General features: G+C 41.6%; 1 protein-coding gene across 1 annotated transcript in view; it reads right to left on the reverse strand.

Annotated features, from left to right (window-relative positions):
* The window catches only part of CFAP46 (cilia and flagella associated protein 46), a 178,875-nt gene that overhangs the window by 70,697 nt on the left and 87,738 nt on the right, over positions 1 to 20,440 (reverse strand). Inside the window, exons 29-35 of the mRNA XM_044298094.1 lie at positions 15,827 to 15,971; positions 15,477 to 15,745; positions 11,420 to 11,536; positions 10,179 to 10,340; positions 7,851 to 7,999; positions 5,183 to 5,281; positions 570 to 666 (exon numbers count right to left, since the gene is read on the reverse strand). Coding sequence (XP_044154029.1) covers positions 570 to 666; positions 5,183 to 5,281; positions 7,851 to 7,999; positions 10,179 to 10,340; positions 11,420 to 11,536; positions 15,477 to 15,745; positions 15,827 to 15,971 — 1,038 coding nt within the window. The remainder of the gene's footprint in view (positions 1 to 569; positions 667 to 5,182; positions 5,282 to 7,850; positions 8,000 to 10,178; positions 10,341 to 11,419; positions 11,537 to 15,476; positions 15,746 to 15,826; positions 15,972 to 20,440) is intronic.

Here is a 20,440-nt window from a genome sequence, read left to right on the forward strand (position 1 = left end):
TGTCAGAAGATGGAGTTGAGGTCTGAAGGTGTGAAGCCGGATCATTCTGCTAGTATATATCACTTTAAAGAAGACATATTTGTATTTCATGGTCATGGTATACGGAACAAATCCTGAGGGCAGGCCATCACATCTCAGTCCCAGAAAACCCCTTAAAGGGATTGTGTCACGGAAAATATTCTACATTTTTGAAACCAGCACCTGGACCTGAATGTAAGTAAACATTTAATATAGCCGGTGAGCTATTCAGTAAAATGTATCTGTATAGCGCCACCTGCTGTTTGTTCTTTTTCTTATTTTTTGTCCGTCTCACAGAGCTGGTTGAACGCACCTAACTCTTCAACTGCCCCCAGATATATCTTTATCTGTTAGAAGCTGTGGCAGTTACCGGGAGAGAACTGCAGCAGAAAGGACACGTCCCCTGAGCTGCCAGGCTGAAGATAATCTAGCAGAACAACTGGAGCAGTGAATGTGGAGATCTCTGGATCCATGTGAGGTACAGGGCTGGTTATAGCTGATGATTAGCATTTTTTACATCAATCATGGCATAATCCCTTTAAGATTCTTACCTTTTGTCGGCCACTCACTGAAGCGTTTTCTATGTTTCCGGTCATATTATTATCATCTTGTTTCTCATTTTTGAGTGCACATATTTCTTGTCTGCAGCTATAATACAGGATTACAGATATGTTAGTTATAAGACGAAAAATATGCAGCTTTATAGCTATAGTCTTATCAGAACAGAGCTTTATACCAAACAGCGTCAACCGTGTAATAATCCCACATCCATGACTAACTGTATATCCGCACCCTCCTACAGCTCCTATATATTTATCCAGATCCTCCTACAGCTCCTATATATTTATCCAGATCCTCCTACAGCTCCTATATATTTATCCAGACCCTCCTACAGCTCCTATATATTTATCCAGATCCTCCTACAGCTCCTATATATTTATCCAGATCCTCCTACAGCTCCTATATATTTATCCAGACCCTCCTACAGCTCCTATATATTTATCCAGACCCTCCTACAGCTCCTATATATTTATCCAGACCCTCCTACAGCTCCTATATATTTATATAGACCTTCCTACAGCTCCTATATATTTATCCAGATCCTCCTACAGCTCCTATATATTTATCCAGATCCTCCTACAGCTCCTATATATTTATCCAGACCCTCCTACAGCTCCTATATATTTATCCAGACCCTCCTACAGCTCCTATATATTTATATAGACCTTCCTACAGCTCCTATATATTTATCCAGATCCTCCTACAGCTCCTATATATTTATCCAGATCCTCCTACAGCTCCTATATATTTATCCAGACCCTCCTACAGCTCCTATATATTTATCCAGACCCTCCTACAGCTCCTATATATTTATATAGACCTTCCTACAGCTCCTATATATTTATCCAGATCCTCCTACAGCTCCTATATATTTATCCAGATCCTCCTACAGCTCCTATATATTTATATAGACCTTCCTACAGCTCCTATATATTTATCCAGATCCTCCTACAGCTCCTATATATTTATTTAGACCTTCCTACAGCTCCTATATATTTATCCAGATCCTCCTACAGCTCCTATATATTTATCCAGATCCTCCTACAGCTCCTATATATTTATATAGACCTTCCTACAGCTCCTATATATTTATCCAGATCCTCCTACAGCTCCTATATATTTATCCAGACCCTCCTACAGCTCCTATATATTTATCCAGATCCTCCTACAGCTCCTATATATTTATCCAGATCCTCCTACAGCTCCTATATATTTATCCAGATCCTCCTACAGCTCCTATATATTTATATAGACCTTCCTACAGCTCCTATATATTTATCCAGATCCTCCTACAGCTCCTATATATTTATATAGACCTTCCTACAGCTCCTATATATTTATCCAGATCCTCCTACAGCTCCTATATATTTATCCAGATCCTCCTACAGCTCCTATATATTTATTTAGACCTTCCTACAGCTCCTATATATTTATCCAGACCCTCCTACAGCTCCTATATATTTATTTAGACCTTCCTACAGCTCCTATATATTTATCCAGATCCTCCTATAGCTCCTATATATTTATCCAGATCCTCCTACAGCTCCTATATATTTATCCAGATCCTCCTACAGCTCCTATATATTTATATAGACCTTCCTACAGCTCCTATATATTTATCCAGATCCTCCTACAGCTCCTATATATTTATCCAGATCCTCCTACAGCTCCTATATATTTATATAGACCTTCCTACAGCTCCTATATATTTATCCAGATCCTCCTACAGCTCCTATATATTTATCCAGATCCTCCTACAGCTCCTATATATTTATCCAGATCCTCCTACAGCTCCTATATATTTATATAGACCTTCCTACAGCTCCTATATATTTATCCAGATCCTCCTATAGCTCCTATATATTTATCCAGACCCTCCTACAGCTCCTATATATTTATCCAGATCCTCCTACAGCTCCTATATATTTATATAGACCTTCCTACAGCTCCTATATATTTATCCAGATCCTCCTACAGCTCCTATATATTTATCCAGATCCTCCTACAGCTCCTATATATTTATATAGACCTTCCTACAGCTCCTATATATTTATCCAGATCCTCCTACAGCTCCTATATATTTATCCAGATCCTCCAACAGCTCCTATATATTTATCCAGATCCTCCAACAGCTCCTATATATTTATCCAGATCTTCCCACAATTTCTATATATTTATATAGACCTTCCTACAGCTCCTATATATTTATTCGGACCCTCCTACAGCTCCTATATATTTATTCGGACCCTCTTACAACTTTATTTACCCGAAGTTTGTTGATTGCACCAAAAATTGGAGACTGTTTTTACACAGTTTAATTGAACTTTATTTACCCATATTCAACATCAGTTACTGTACATTTATCCATATCCAGCTATATTTCCTCGTACCCAACTACAACATCATTATCAATACCCAAGTGTAAAGAATATCCAGAATTGAGGTAAAGAACATGCAGACCTGTAGTTATAGTTATGCTTTCCTAGAACTACTGTAGGTTTAACCAAACCCATAGGGCCCAGTAACAGCTAGGAACGCTGCAGCCCCTAAAGCTAAGCTACAGTTGCTACATGTTCGTCTGTAGAAGAGCAAGAGGAGGCAGATGAGAGATGCACATGCCCGTGTCATCAGATGACCTTGACAGATTTGAATCCCTTGGAAGTAAACAATGAAGCCTCCTATTCAGTGACTACATGCAGAGAACTTGAAAACCACAGGAAAACGATGTACAAAATATATTAGAAAATCACATAACTCTTCGCTCCACAGGTAAAGAGTATAAATCATGGAATAAAACCACTTTATTCAACTTTCTGCAGAACCTACAGAAGCATCTTCAGATGTTCACATGAACTCTGAAGGTCTTCAACCTACAGGAGAAAGAAGCAAGGAGGCAGGAGGAGCTGCTATGTACTGTAAGTGTATGGGGTCTTGTACCTGCTATTAGGGGGTCTGGATTTCTTTATGCCCTGGATTTGGATTTATTTAGGGGATCTGGTCTGGGACTGCATCTAGAGGGTCTTGCTTGGGGGTCTTTATTTAATAAGGGAGTCTGTTCTTGAATCTGTATTTGTAAAGGAGGTTCTATTCTGGGGACTGAAAGGGTACATTCTCATGGGGTATATAGGATACAGATTTTCCACTGCAGAATTGGGGGTGGAAAATCGGAGGCATTTTACAGTAGAGGCAACGTGAATGAAATTTAAACCCAATATTCACATCTCATCCAATCGCTAAGTCACACGCAGAGCAGATTTAAAAGGGCATCTGTCAGCAGATTTGTATCTATGGCTGACCTGTTACCTGTGCGCTTGGCAGCTGAAGGCATCTGTGTTGGCCCCATGTTCCTATTTGACGATGACACTACCTGTTAAAGTGCAGAGTGGGCATCTATTGCAGAGAGAGTGAAGCCTTTAGGTGTAATGGTAACGCCCCCATTGCTCCTAGAGGCTCATTTGCATATATTGAAACTTCACTTCTCACCAATGCGGGCACATATGAACATGGGACCAACACAGATGAAAGATGCCCTTTAAATTACCACTTGTAATGCAGCCAAATCCGTGTCAAAATCTGCATGTAACTCATGCGGATTCAGCTGCAGATGTGTCATTTATTCTGCTGTGGATTTTGTGACAGAAAAGTGGTGTTGACCATTGTCACAGTGTGGCCGGGCAGCTCAGGGCCTATGGTTAGAGATGAGCGAATCAAATCCCACAAAATGGAATTCAATCAAAATTTCTGGATAAATTCAATTCGCTGCAACGCTGAATTTCCTCGTGCTTCGCGGTAGCGAATCAATTTACCCTGAAATAGTGTAAAAAAACAAAAAAAAATCATACTTAATCGCCTCCATTTGCTCACGACGGCCCGCCCACCCGCCGCCATCTTGATTGAAGATCTCGGCCGAAATCCCATGCGTGGTGACATATGACGTCACCACGCCGGTCGGTGTGACAACGTAACCTTGGGCCGCGCGAGATTTCATGACAGATCTTCAAGCAAGATGGCGGCGGTAAGAATAATTTAAATTTTGTTCTGTAAATTTCACACAGTTTTTACTCTCAGATGCTGCGATCATGTATGAAAGTGGCATCTGAGGGGTACAATATTTAAAAAAATAATAAAATGCGCTTCGTGACAAAGTAATTCGACACAAAGTGATTTTTTTTTCTTTTATTCGCCAAATCGAATTGTTACAAACGTCGCTCATCTCTACCTATGGTCTATAGCAGGGATCAGCAACCTCCGGCACTCCAGCTGTTCAGAAACTACAACTCCCAGAATCCTCCTTTCACCTCTATGGGAGTTACAAAAAAGGCCAAGTAAATGTGCATGCTGGGAGTAGTAGTTTCACAGCAGCCGGAGCAGCCAACCAATCCTCTTTCATAAAGCATCTTAATCCCCAAAATTAAATAAAAAAGCCTTCCAATGAAGACAGTCGCTTCTCTGCAGCTTTACATTGAAGGCCTCTGTGGTGGGAAAGGCGAGAGACAAAACAGAAGTTTAATGCACTTTCCGTTCTTCTGATGTTTTTGTAGCTAATGAACCAATTAAAGGATTTATAGACGTAGTGAAGACAACAACAAAATATCCAATTTACCTTATCTGTTCGTATTCAGTAATGAACACATTCCCGGCTGCTCTCTGGTGATAACTGACGGCGCAGTACAACTTTAAGTTGGTGCATACTTGAGAAATTCTATTTAAAAGGGGAAAAGTGTACAAAAATTATTTCTTTTAACATGTTATGCACCCACATGTGTACAGCGCATTCAGCCTATACTACTGGATTGCACAGTAAGCTGCGCAAGCAGAACAATATTCGGAAATGGCGATGGATTCGCTTTTTAGAATGTATGTGATTTACTGTATATAAGGTTAAGTAGGTACGCAGGGGGCCATTCCACTACTCTACAATACACCCGGTTTGCTGTGGATTTTTATGTCACAAAGCATATTTTACATTTTTAAAACTGGGGCCTGGATTTAAATACTTTTGCAATTACGTGTAATTAAAATTTTTGTATAGCCAGTAAGCTATTCAGTAAGTTGTACGGTATCTGTATAGCTCCACCGGCTGCTTGTCCATTGTCTGTCTCACTGAGCTGGTTGAATGTGCTCAGTTTAAGGGTCCATTCACACGTCCGGCACCCCCATAGAACTGCCTATTCTTATCCGCAATAGCGGACAAAAATAGAACATATTCCTTTTTTTTTTTTTCTGGGGCCGCGGACCAGAAGATCGGGGATGCTCTCCGGAAAATGCGGTTAGCACACTGTGTGCTGTCCGCATTATAGAGAATGAATGGGTCCGGATTTGTTCCGCAACGTTGAGGAACGGATCCGGACCCATTCTACGGTCCCTAAATCTTCATCTGCCACCAACTATAAGTTCTGTTAGAAGCTGTGCCAGTTACAGGGAAAAAGATGCAGCAGAAAGGACACGTCCCCTGAGCTGCCAGCCTGAAGATAACCTAGCAGAGCAATTGGAGCAGTGCATGTGGAGATCTCTGGATCCATGTGAGGTACAGGGAGGGTTCTAGCTTTGTTAGAAAGGTATTGTCCTGTACTAAATGATTTTCAATATTATTATTTATTTTACACCAATCATGGCGTAACCCCTTCAAAAAGAACCATTCACCATGAGAATGCAGTGCAATCTGCAGGCAGCATAGAGCTGGAGAAGCTTAGCAGACTGATAAATGATTTAGGTACCACATATAATAAAGAGAATACTCCAGCACTGTGCATCAAGGCTTGTTTATTTGGAATGCGGCGTCGTAACAACGTGACGTTTCGGCCAGAACGGCCTTCATCAAACAAATGCCGCTGTAAAGAAAAACGCCAATGGATGCTGCGCTGTAAAGTAGGTAGCGTGTCTCCACACGCTGGATGAGGATTAGGTACCACAGATGTTAGAATTTAAATTAATATTTATTTTGGCTGAAATGCAAAAAAAAAAAAGAAACTGCTGTACTTTTGTTTTGTTGATCTAAGTTATGATGCTTTTTCTTAATATGCAAATTAGACCTTTGGTGCAATAAGGGTGTCCCCATTGCTCCTGTTGCACCCAAGCTCCACTCCTCTCCGTGACTGTTGGTGACTGATTCCCTTTAATTATTATTTTTAATACAAGACACTGATCATCATTATTGGCACAGGTTGTTAACGGTTTGACAATATCAAGCATGTGTATATTATATTATATTATGTCTTGGGACTTCTATTTATAAAGTATATTCATTGTAAAAGAATGCTTGTGGACTTTGGACTTTGTAACATGACTTTTTATTTAACTTTTTTTTAACACAAATAGGTGAATTTGTAATTTTGACTTAATTTTTAAATATGGTGATTTTCAGTGTATTGGTATGTATGTAAGTCAGCATATTAGACTGTGTACTAATAGAACACGGTGTACCTTACATACCCCAGCCACAGGGATTATAGTCAGACACCGTGGGGTCCACTGGAGTCCTAAGCTCAGAACATTGTCCCACAAGACTAAGCACCAATCAGCTCTGCTCCTATACAGTCATTACATGATAACTGGAGCAGAATTTCAAACAGTTGCATGGATTTCCACTTAAAAGGAATGTATGACCAAGATTTTTACTAATTAGAATCACATCTTGCAGTATAAAAAAAATATATATAATAATAATCTATTTTTGTGCAAGATTGTGTGGGGGTGTCCATCTTGTCTGGGCATCTGTCAGCAGTTTTGTACCTGTGACACTGGCTGACCTGTTACGTGTGCACTTGGCAGCTGAAGACTGCGCTGGACCCATGTTCCTATGTGTCCGTATTGTTGAGAAAAATTATGTTTTATTATATGCACATGAGCCTCTAGGAGCAATGGGGGCGTTACCATTACACCTAGAGGCTCTGCTCTCTCTACAACTGCCGAGCCCCCTGCACTTTGATCGACAGGGCCAGGCAGTGTAAACGTGATCATGCCTGGCCCTGTCGAAGTGCAGCAGCTGCAGAAGGAACAGAGTACCTAGGAGTAACGGCAACGCCCCCGTTGCTCCTAGAGGCTAATTTGCATATATAAAAACATCATTTTTCTCAGCATTGCGGGCACATATGAACATGGGACCAACACAGATGCCGTCAGCTGCCAAGCGCACATGTAACAGGTCAGCCGGTGTCATAGGTACAAACCTGCTGACAGATGCCCTTCAACTGCGTTCGGCGATATGCTTCACAGCAGCCACATGAGCTGTAGGAACCTGTGGACTGGAGATGACTTCATATAGCACGAACCTCAGGTGATAGAGATCCGAGAGGCTTTTACTTTGTACAACATCATGTGCAATCACTTCCGCAAGATGGAGAACAGGGAGGCTCAGGGCAGTGAATGAGATGCTCTGCAGTTCCTTCACTAGTAGATCCAAGTAGTAGAGACTGTAAGTCTGTAAAATAAGACCGAATATGATCATCTTATCATCAGATATTATCACTTGATTTTTTTTTATTGCATGTCCTCATATGATTACTTAGGCTTCATGCACAAAGTGTTGTCCGTATTTCGGTCTTCAAACAATAGATTCATAAAATACAGACACGGTCTGTGTGCCTTCCGTATTTTCCTCTTGTCTGCAATGTGGACAAGAATAAGACATGCTCTATCACTTGCCGAATGGTCACAGGGATCCACGAAAAATATGACTAAGCAAATACCGTAGATCCGAGTGCTGTGAAAAATATGGATAACACACTGGTGAAAAATACAGTTGTGCGGATGAGGCCTTCGGAACAGGAACTGCGTTCTCCTTTAAGGGCGAGGATAGGCCATCAATATTTTACTCCCAAAAATCTTTTAAATTCCACAGAACAAATATACCTTCCATGACGAGAACTTATCTACAGAAGCTTCCACCTTCCCAACACAAAGAAGTTCCATCAATTTAAATGGTCAATAACCGTTCAGACAACTTTGTATAAATCAATAGTACATGGAATATATGAAACTTTTAAATCTAGCTTAAAGGAGTAGTCTGTTTTTTTTTTAAATATTGATGATCTAGCCTCAGGATAGGTCATTATTATCACATCGGCGGGGGAGCACTGCCTTCTCTTCACTCTTTACCCGCTTGCCGTCGGTCAACAATATTAAAAAAGTGGACATCCCCTTTAACAGAGGAAAATGGAAATGTTTCCACATATCAACAGACTCAAACCTCCTCCCCCTCCTCTCTTGATAGACTTCTATGACCTTCAGTGAGCTGGCAGTCGTCTCTCCATCTTGGAGAATGTTATTTTGGACAGGGAAGTAAATGAGCTGATGAGTGGAAAAATAAACATTTTCTCTGATAAGATATATTACAAAGTTTGCTATATTCATCAACAACAGGGGTCTCAAACATGCAGTCCGCGGGCTGCCCTGAGGCACTCATCTGCAGTCCACAACCCTGTTTGTTTGGCTATGGTTTCCGTTCCCACGGATGACATCCTGTCATCGAGACCATCAGAGTCGGGATGTGGCAACTCAGGCTGAGAAGTCCGAAGAGAACGGGAGTCAAGTGACTATTTTTTTTTTTTTTTTTTATGTGGGCACTATTAGGGGCAGTACGGAAGGGGATGTGGCATTAATACAGGTTGGAGCACTACAGGGGGGGCATTATAACACAGGGGGGCACTATAAGAGGGGCATTAATATAAAACAGAGCACTACAGGGGAGCATTATAACACACAGGGCACTACAAAAGAGGCATTGATACACAGGGGACACTACAGGGGGGGGGGGGGGCAATAATACAGGCTGGAGCACTACAGAGGGGCATTTTCCATACTTGCCCAATGGGGGGTGGGAATAACTACAGGAGGGTCTGAGGCCCTGTATCTGTTTGTGTGTTTATGTTTGTAGGGGTTTTTCTTCTTGAGTATTTGGTTTTTTACTTAGTAATATTAAAAGTTTAGTTTTATTATGTTACTGCCCCTTCATTATTTTCACGCTTTGAGCAGTACACAGGGAGAGGTGCAAATGCACTGTTCTCTCCCGGATAGACAACTCTGCAGAGACAAGATGTAGCAGAAAGAGAAACTGTCCTTGCGGTCTGGTCCAAATGGAGAAGATAAGGAAATAGAATAGCTACATCAGAGGAGACATTAATGGATGTACGGTCTACATTCTATTAAAAATAATTTTGTATTGTATCATATTTGAAATTAACATGGCTCAGCAAGTCAATATTTTTTTTTTCTATATGCAACCCTTATACCTGCCTGGATTTGAGACCCCTGATCTATACTACAGATTTAAGCTAAGTAGTATCAAAAATTGGTGACCATAATGACTATTCCTACAAAACTTGAGCTGTTCAAACTGAGATTTCCTGCATTTTACTTATGGTTGTGCTTCACTTCCAGCACATTCTGCAGTATTGTGCCATAGAAGTATGGAATCCAATCTATCATGGAATATGGGATCAGCGTAAAAAAATAAAAAAATGTCAACCATAGCAACCAGGATAGCAAAGAAGCACCAATCCAGAAAAAGAAATCCACCAAGGTCACTAGTGGCAAGCTGATGAACATTCCTGGACAAGTTGCTGCCTCTCATTAGCTACTGGTCAGAAAGCCTTACTTACTGGTTTAACAATAGTGCTCCTGTTTATGACATGACAAGACGTATCTTGTCTAAATGCATCTCTGACTTCATCAGGGCAGTCAAAGCCAGCCCACTCCTCAACAGTAGAAGGTAAGGTGTCGATAGGGGCTTTTCTCTTGGTCTTTTCCTTGGTTACAACAGACTGTAATAAAATAAAATAATAATGAAAACAAAGATGAATTTATGGCACTTTATAATATAATTATCATAGAGTAACAAAAAACTTAATATGAAATAGCGCACTAAGAAAGTAAAACACACTCTGACGATATACTTCAAATCTCTAACCGCAAAAGTAAGAGCCTCTCTCTACCTCCGGTACCCACTAAAGTCAGCTCTCAGATCCTGCTCCTCTAACTACCAAATTCAATACCCTCAAGCTCCTCCATCTACCAAAGCTAGACCTGGTCTTCTGCCTCAGTCCATCATTCTTCTGTCCACTAGTCAAAGCCCTGTATATACCAGCCCTGTATGTAGACAATTCCTGCATCTTCCTCTGAAAGTCAGAGCTGTGCCGACCAGTCAGAGCCTTTGTCTGTCACTTCCACTCAAAGCCAAATCAAGTCCTACCCATGTTCTGTACCTATCAAAGTCAGAGCTGTGCCCACCAGTCAGAGCCTTTGTCTGTCTCTTCCACTCATCAAAGACAAATCCTACCCATGTACTGTACCTATCAAAGTCAGAGCTGTGCTCGCCAGGCAGAGCCTCTGTATGTCTTCTGCACCCATCCATCCAGATCCTGGGTCCTTCAATAAAAATTGTGCTGAGGACCACATTACCTAACCAACGAAATAAGGGCTTTCTACCTATTAAGATTCTGTTCACCTTCTGTACCCATCATCTTGTACCCAAATCCTACATCCATCAAAGTCAGAGCCAAAGCCAGCAACTCCTTCAACCACCAGTCGGTCTATATTCTGAGGGTTCAACCAGAGGGGAAGATGCAGCTTTCCACAAGGTTAAGACATCAGGGATTCAAGATTCAGGAAAGTTGCATTCACCCATGTGCTGGGGAGTCAGAGAATGTCTAGCTTTGTCACCTGAGATGTTTCTCCTATATCAGCAGCAGATAGCCTAAGAGCTGTGGAGTCATTACGAACATGTTATCTATGCTTGGTTGACATCTTCTAGGTCTTTCCTTCTACAATATTATTCTATAGGAATTATTCGATATAGAGAGTAACATCAGTAAGACCAGACCCGCTGTTTGAGATTTGTTACCTCATTTGCTTCCTTCTTCCCCTTTTCCTTCCGACTTGATGCAGATTGTGGGTTTTGAACAGGCGCAGTTTTTTTTGGTAATGATTTAATAAAGTTTCCTGCTGCAGGCAATGCCACCTATTGTAAAAAGACATGTCAGATCTCCAAAGAAATAATGGAGAAGGGCAGTCTGCACTATTAATATGGCTGCATGTTTACAGACATCTGAATGGTTGCTGCCATCCAAACAACGCACCCTCCTGCCTCTTCATATATTATATAGGTGTGATCAGACAGAATAGATTGCAGGATGTATCTTTTATCAGATGGGGCCAGAAACAGACTTAATAACATGGTAATTAAAAGATTACTGACCACATTACTTATCCTTAAAGGGATGATTTCATTTAACCTAAAATTTGTCTCATGGAGCTAAATGCTTTCAAGGGACTGTCCAGTCCTCAATATCGGATCAAAGGGGGTCCGACACCTGGCACCCCCACCCATCAATACAGCTGATTGGTGGGGGTGCCAGGTGACGGACCCCCGCTGATCTGAAATTGATGACCTATCCTTGGGATAGGTGATGAATATGAAGAGCCTGGACAAGTCCTTTAAAAAAAAAACATATATTCATCTGTTTCTGCCCAGCTGTTTGTGCTGCAGCTTCGCTCCTGGAGTTTGTATACGAGGCTTCAGTGGTGTGCAGGTATACAACACGAGACCACTGAGGACAGTCAATGGCTCCAGTGGTCATATGCTGTATAGCTGGACGTCACCGCAGCAGCCTCATATAAAAACACCAGCAGGAGAAGCAAAGGTGCGATGCAGACGACTGCGGCAAAAAAACAGGTAAGTATATGATTCTTTATATTTTAAATGGCACCTCTTAGCAGGGTCAACACTATTAAAACAGGTATATTGCCTGGTTGGGTTGATCCTGCTGATTAAAGTCTTGTGAAAATCGGTTGCAACATTCCTAGGGAAAAAAATAAAAAGTTTATATTCCTTATACCAGGGGTAGGCAAACTCAGGCACTCCAGCTGTTGTGAAACTACAACTCCCAGCATGCATACTTGCTCTGCTCTTCTATTAACTCTCATAGAAATGAATGAAGCATGCTGGAAATTGTAGTTTCACTACAGCTGGAGTGCCGAAGGTTGCTGAACTCTGCCTTATACAAATGACAGCTTCAGTGCACTGAGGGTACGGGGCCTAGCCCCTTGGTGCTCCTCATCTTTCCAGTGCTGACCATACCCCTCGGTTCACTGAAACCCTAATTTGCACGAAGAATAAATAAAATAAAAATCTCGAACACTGCAAACGATTTTTACAAGACAGGTATTATTTTGATCAGCAGAAACAACCTTCCCAAACAGTATGTGGGGTTTAATAAGGTTTATCCGGCTGCCGGGAGCTTTTAAGGCATTTAGTGGCATGGGGCACATTTTAGAATAACTCGGTATACCACTTTAAAGGGGTCGTGCAGCATTTATCCTGAGGATAGGCCATCACTTTAAAAAGTCTGGACAACCCCTTTAAGAATGTGAATTTATTCATCACAAAGCATGAAATATAAGTTCTGCATATGAACTCCTGCTCCTGAGAAGCTGAAGCTCATGGGATGCGCTTATTGTTTGCATATGGCCGTGGGCTTTGGACAGTGATCAAAGCTAAGACTCCTGAGACTACAGTGGTAAAAACCTACTGTCAGAGGCCCAGGAACATTCATCGGAAATCTAACTTGTGAGTGATCAGAGCAAATGTTATGCAGACAGATATTGTGAGTCTATCCTACATTTTTGGGGCCTTTTCCTACCCCTCTGCAGGAACTTTAAATACCTATTTTCTATAACATGTCAATTGAATGTAAGAGCGAGTATCCAGCACTGCCGTCTCTGATAAAACCGGATACATTATTTAGAAGATTACATGCAGGAACAAACTTGACGCATTTTGGGCTATATGTGGCCTTTGGCTAAAGAAAAGGGAAGCTTTAGAATGAAAACAAAAAATCTTTATTAAGTTTGACGATTAAAAGTGGGTGAAAATACCTCAAAATCACAACATGTGGCAGTGCTCCGGCACTATTGCGGCTACTGATTCCAAGAACATTTAAGCGGTGAGGCTCCACCCACCTATCGGGCAGTGGCCAATCATGTAGCGGAGGAATCGGAGGGAGGAGAAACGAGAACACGCTAACTCCCCGGCTCCATCGCTGCAAGCTCCTTACAGGTATTGCCCGTGCCGACCCATCAAAGGGAGCTAAGGGACATTTTGACCTGAGCTCTAACCTCCAAACTGATTAACAAAACAGTGTTTATTTTACCATTCCATCTGCAAATGGCCTGCTTTTATGGCCTTCTAAGATCCAAAAGGGTCTTAGCGCTCTTCAAGGCAGACCCATTGTTTCGGGAACCAACAGCCTTACCCATCCCTCAAGCACCTATGTCGATCAGATCTTGAGGCCATTTGTCACATCCCCGCCCTCCTACGTCCGGGACTCTATGGATGTCATAAATAAATAAAAAATCAATGGCATCCAGCTAGAACACGACACGATGTTGGCTAGCCTAGACGTGGAGGTGCTATATAGTTCTAATCCGCACGATAAGGGATGTGACGTACTGTAGTGGCCTCATTTTTGCAGGAACGTAGCAGACATCTTTGGCCACACAATGAACTCATATCCCATTTGTTGAGGTTCATTCTGGGCCACAACACGTTCCTGTTTAATAATAAGATTTACCACCAGGTAAAGGGCGTTGCAAGGGGGAGCTCCTGTGCCCCGACATACGCAAACCTTTACCTGGGAGGATGGAAACGTGATGTTGTCTTCGGGGATGACATGAGAGCATGGACATCGTTGATCATACTATGGCTTAGATTTATTGACAATGTCCTGATTCTATGGAAAGGTGACTCAGAATCGTTTATCACATTTGTGCAACGTCTGAAGGTCAACAATTGGGCACTATTCTTCACTTCAGAGATTCACTCCTCATCGATCACATTTCTGGATCTGACCACCTATAAAGGAGCCAAAAACATGCTGGGTACTTGCCTATTTAGGAAGAAGACTACCACCAACAGTTTACTGGAATGGGACAGTTACCATCCAGTATCTCTAAAACGGGGTATTACAAAGGGCGAGCAATTGCTCTACCATGCATGATTTTCATCATGCTGCCGATGATCTACGACAATGGTTTCGGCGGAGGGGATATCCTGCTGCGGCTCTTAATTAAGCATACTAGCATGCTTTGAGCCGCAATAGGGATTCCCTTCTGAATGCGAGGCCGAAAGATGATCAATCAGATACCATACGTATCACTGATCAGAATAGTGTAATAAACTTGAGTTCCCCACCTTTTACCAGTTACAACTTGAGACAAACTAAACAATGTGTTACCTAGAAACAGAGGTGTCTCAATTAATTGACTGTTTAGGTACCGCAGGCTCTGAGTTCCCCGCTCTCTTTTTGATGGGGTTACATCATTTAGTGGAGTCATACAGGTGGATTTAGTCATTGAGTTTATTTGTCTTTTGTTTTCTTAATATCGGTTAATTTAAGGTATTTTCATCCACTTTTAATCGTCAAACTTAATAAAGATTTTTTGTTTTCATTTTAAAGCATCCCTTTTCATTAGCCATACTGATATAGGATGCTTATTTGATCCTTACATTCAGTGAATTGTTATATGTGGCCTTTGTCAAAAGGGCAATTATAGCTCAAAACGCGTCAAGTTTGTTCCTGCATGTAATGTTCCAAATTAAGTATCCGCTCTTCTCTTCATGCATGACAGTCTAGTCAGCTGAGCCCTGCAGAGTGAAGCTGGTAACAAGGTTTACCCATTTGCTTTTTTGATGTCAATTGAATGGACAAGCTCTTTCTGGTCATATATTGGTTCTGTGCTCTAACCACTGCTACTCCCTCCTCCCTCTCACAGCATGCAGACATTGCAGCCTCAGCTCCTTCCTCCCCTCCTCCTAGTTAATGACTTTCTCATACTTTTACAGGACTGAGAACATTTTTGGTGGAACAACAAAAGAGGATCCGCATACAGCCTAATCCTACCTGCCAGATACGCAGGACACACGCAAATGCCATCAGACAGTGCTGCTCATGTGAAGCACCACCACTGATCACGGCCATTAACATGAACGCCCGAGCTAAGGCCTCCAGCTGTCTCACGTTCCTCAAGTCTTCCAGGGAGCTATAGGCGCTTGCAGCATTCTCCCCGATCCCTGGCGTGCCACTGTCTACATTTACATCTTCGTCTTGTCCAGGATCTTTATTTGGGGAAGATTTCTTCTTAGTTTTTGCTTTAGCCTTCTGGCTCTTGTCTGTTTGAGAATACAGAGAAATAAGAGGAGCTTCCATAATGTAAGATACACCTTGAAAAGCAAAGTATGAGCGACACTCACCTTCCTCGGAGAACTTCATATGGAGTAAAATATCGACTGCCCAATCCAGCAGGTTAACAGCCGTGCCTACAGGAAACTGCTTGCTGTACAACCACTCTGCCAGCTCCAATAAGTACTCGACTTTCTGCCAATCATTTTCTGGTCTCTTTGAATGAAAAGCAATGGACACACATGAATGTATTTAGGATACTGTGAAAGTGCAGCTCCACAAAACATTTAGCGTCATGCACCCGTATTTTAACATTAGCAACAATAACGTCACATGCAATAGGACTGCCATCTACCGTGGTCACATGGCGTGATAACAAAGACATGTAAGATGCCATGAAGCCCTGGCATGAGGCCATGCATACAGAAACTGAGTCTATCCTGTATTTCTGGGTCCTTTCTCATTCTGCTACATGCACTTAAAGGGCATCTGTCAGCAGTTTTGTACCTGTGACACTGGCTGACCTGTTACATGTGCACTTGGCAGCTGAAGGCATCGGTGTTGGTCCCATGTTCTTATGTGTCCTCATTGCTGAGAAAAATGATGGTTTAATATATGCAAATGAACCTCTAGGAGCAACGGGGGCGTTACCGTTACACCTAGAGGCCCTGCTCTCTCTGCAACTGTCGCGCCCTCTCCAAATTGACTGACAGGGCCAGGCAGTGAAAATGTGATCATACCTGGCCCTGTCAAATAAAATGCAAAGGGCAGTTGTAGACAGAGCAGAGCCTCTAGTAGCGCCCGTCGCTCCTAGAGGATCATTTGCATATATTAAAACATAATTTTTCTCAGCAGTTCGGGCACATATGAACATGGGACCAACACAGACGTCTTCAGCTGCCAATCGCACATGTAACAGGTCCGCCAGTGTCATAGGTACAAAACTGCTGACAGATGCCCTTTAAAAAATGCCATCTGAAGGCTATTCCAATACCATGGCTGCGTTCTTCCCACTAAGGCGTCATGCACACGACCATTTGTGTGTTTTGCGGTCCGCAAACCACGGATCCGCAAAACACGGGTGGCGTCCGTGTGCGTTCCGCAAATTTGCGGAAAGGCACGGACAGCCTTTAATATAACTGCCTATTCTTGTCCGCAAAGCGCAGACAAGAATAGGACATGCTATATCTTTTTGGCGGACCACGGAACGGAGCAACGGATGCGGACAACACACGGAGTGCTGTCCGCATCTTTTGCGGCCCCATTGAAGTGAATGGGTCCGCATCCGAGCCGCCAAAACTGCGGCTCGGATGCGGACCAAAACAACGTCCGTGTGCATGAGGCCTAAAGCTGCCCTTTTCTTCTCACAGCATGCAGCCTCATAAACACAAAGAGTGAGAAACTGCAGCTTCATCCCCTCTTCCCCTCCTATCAGTTACAGTATTTCTGAGAAGACTTCTGAACATATAGACAGGGTCAGCAGGTTAAGAGAAAGGGACTACAGGCTGCTGTTTCATTAATAAGAAATATTACATTTTTCTAGCCCCCTGGTCACCTGTTAGACCCCCTCTGTGTACAGTACATTATCCCTACTGGAACAGCGTATTCATGTGCTGTGATATTATTATATGCATTACCTTTATGTAACAGGTTCAGTATTAATACAGTATTAATGCATCACTCAGTGACAGTATACATTTCTCCTGTACTGTGACATCAAAGTGCACATTATCCTTAAACTCACACACCTATAAATAATGGTCCAAATTATGAAAATTTCGTATTACCTATCATGAAAATTAATGAAAAATCTGATACCAACATGATGATAGGTAATACGAAATTTTCATCAATCGGTATCAGATGTTTGATTGACCTATACTGGGTATTTATAGGGGCTCATTCTCATTTATCATTATCTCCCCTGAGGAAGCTGACGCGGGGTGTTTCTTTTTCTTTTTGGAGGTGCCGATCCGGGTCTGTATTATACATGTCCTACTTGTATTGTTTTGCATTACTTCTTTAGGGAATACCATATGGTGCTTGTTACTCTTTTGTGCATATTTATCCCTTTAAGATATTTCATGTGATAGATAATAGACCCATAGCGGCACCCCCTTTGTGATGGGTGGCTGTCAATGCCTGTATCTGTCTTTTATGTTGTACTTTTACATATTAATAAAGCTATTTTTGATATATTTCTATATGTGGTTCCCTATTATCCTGAAACTGTGACATCACTGTGTTTATTATCCCTGTACTGTGACATCACTGTGTGTATTATCCCTGTACTGTGACATCACTGTGTTTATTATCCCTGTACTGTGACATCTCTGTGTTTATTATCCCTGTACTGTGACATCACTGTGTTTATTATCCCTGTACTGTGACCTCACTGTGTGTATTATCCCTGTACTGTGACATCACTGTGTTTATTATTCCTGTACTGTGACATCACTGTGTGTATTATCCCTGTACTGTGACATCACTGTGTTTATTATTCCTGTACTGTGACATCACTGTGTTTATTATCCCTGTACTGTGACATCGCTGTGTTTATTATCCCTGTACTGTGACATCGCTGTGTTTATTATCCCTGTACTGTGACATCACTGTGTGTATTATCCCTGTACTGTGACATCACTGTGTTTATTATTCCTGTACTGTGACATCACTGTGTGTATTATCCCTGTACTGTGACATCACTGTGTTTATTATGTACTGTGACATCACTGTGTTTATTATTCCTGTACTGTGACATCACTGTGTTTATTATCCCTGTACTGTGACATCACTGTGTTTATTATCTCTGTACTATGACATCACTGTGTGTATTATCCCTGTACTGAGACATCACTGTGTTTATTATCCCTGTACTGTGACATCACTGTTTATTATCCCTGTACTGTGACATCACTGTTTATTATCCCTGTGCTGTGACATCGCTGTGTTTATTATCCCTGTGCTGTGACATCACTGTGTTTATTATCCCTGTACTGTGACATCACTGTGTTTATTATCCCTGTACTGTGACATCGCTGTGTTTATTATCCCTGTATTGTGACATCACTGTGTTTATTATCCCTGTACTGTGACATCACTGTGTGTATTATCCCTGTACTGTGACATCACTGTGTGTATTATCCCTGTACTGTGACATCACTGTGTTTATTATCCCTGTACTGAGACATCACTGTGTTTATCATCCCTGTACTGTGACATCACTGTCTGTTATCCCTGTACTGTGACATCACTGTGTGTATTATCCCTGTACTGTGTCATCACTGTGTTTATTATCCCTGTACTGTGACATCACTGTGTTTATTATCCCTGTACTGTGACATCACTGTGTGTATTATCTCTGTACTGTGACATCACTATGTGTATTATCCCTGTACTGTGACATCACTGTGTTTATTATCCCTGTACTGTGACATCACTGTGTTTATTATCCCTGTACTGTGACATCATTGTGTGTATTATCCTGTACTGTGACATCGCTGTGTTTATTATCCCTGTACTGTGACATCATTGTGTGTATTATCCTGTACTGTGACATCGCTGTGTGCATTATCCCTGTACTGTGACATCACTGTGTTTATTATCCCTGTACTGTGACATCATTGTGTGTATTATCCTGTACTGTGACATCACTGTGTGTATTATCCCTGTACTGTGACATCACTGTGTGTATTATCCTGTACTGTGACATCGCTGTGTGCATTATCCCTGTACTGTGACATCACTGTGTGTATTATCCCTGTACTGTGACATCACTGTGTTTATTATCCCTATATAAATTCCGAAAGCACAAAACACATATTCGAAATACAAATGTCAAATTCATATCTGATAGCCCCATATTATTGCCATATAAATGCTTAGATTTATTTTCTAGTACACTTTTTTTCTCATTCTCCAATTTATTTGTAAAAATGTGTGTTTTCAGTAATTTTTGCCAAAATTGTCCATAGAAAGAATACGAGGCTGAAAACCCCATTCACAATACTGATCGGATCTATAGCATCTGGATAGAAATCTTTTATTAGCATGGATAACAGTGGCATCTATTGACTGACACAAGGTATAGCACTTAAAGGAAAGGTTCACCGGTAAACATCCAACATGTAACTGAGCTACAGCATCTTTTTTTCTATTGTTTGGTGGTCACGGCACAGACCCCAGCAAATATGACATCTTCCTTAATATATTAGTAAACTTCAAAAAGGTTTTACACCTACATTTTCTTTAGGAATAGCGATGCATTGATATATACATTCAAGTACAACATTTAAGGCAGAATTTGCCTCTTAACCGGGCAGGTATGGGAGCTTAAAGGGGCTGTCAATTTTCTTCCAACTCTTGCTTATATATTATGCTATCCTGCAAATGCCCATTTACTAACATATATACAGTATATATATTGTAAGAAGGTACAAGGAATCATTGTGGATGATCGGTACGTGTCACCGAGGTTCCTGGCCTTGGTGGAGTAAGAGACGGTTTTTATGTGTCAGCAGAAGTTGCTGCTTGATACCTTGGTACTACAGCATGGCTGTAATAGCTGATTCGGGATGGCTCTTACTGGGAGTATTCAAAGTGCTGGGTGGGTGACTACTCCCCACGTTCCAGGCCGGCTTTTGCCAGGCATAAAAACCAGCCAGCACTGCCAGGTGGAGAGGATT

The sequence above is a fragment of the Bufo gargarizans genome, chromosome 6 (genome assembly GCF_014858855.1).
Source record: "Bufo gargarizans isolate SCDJY-AF-19 chromosome 6, ASM1485885v1, whole genome shotgun sequence".
NCBI classification, from domain to species: domain Eukaryota; kingdom Metazoa; phylum Chordata; class Amphibia; order Anura; family Bufonidae; genus Bufo; species Bufo gargarizans.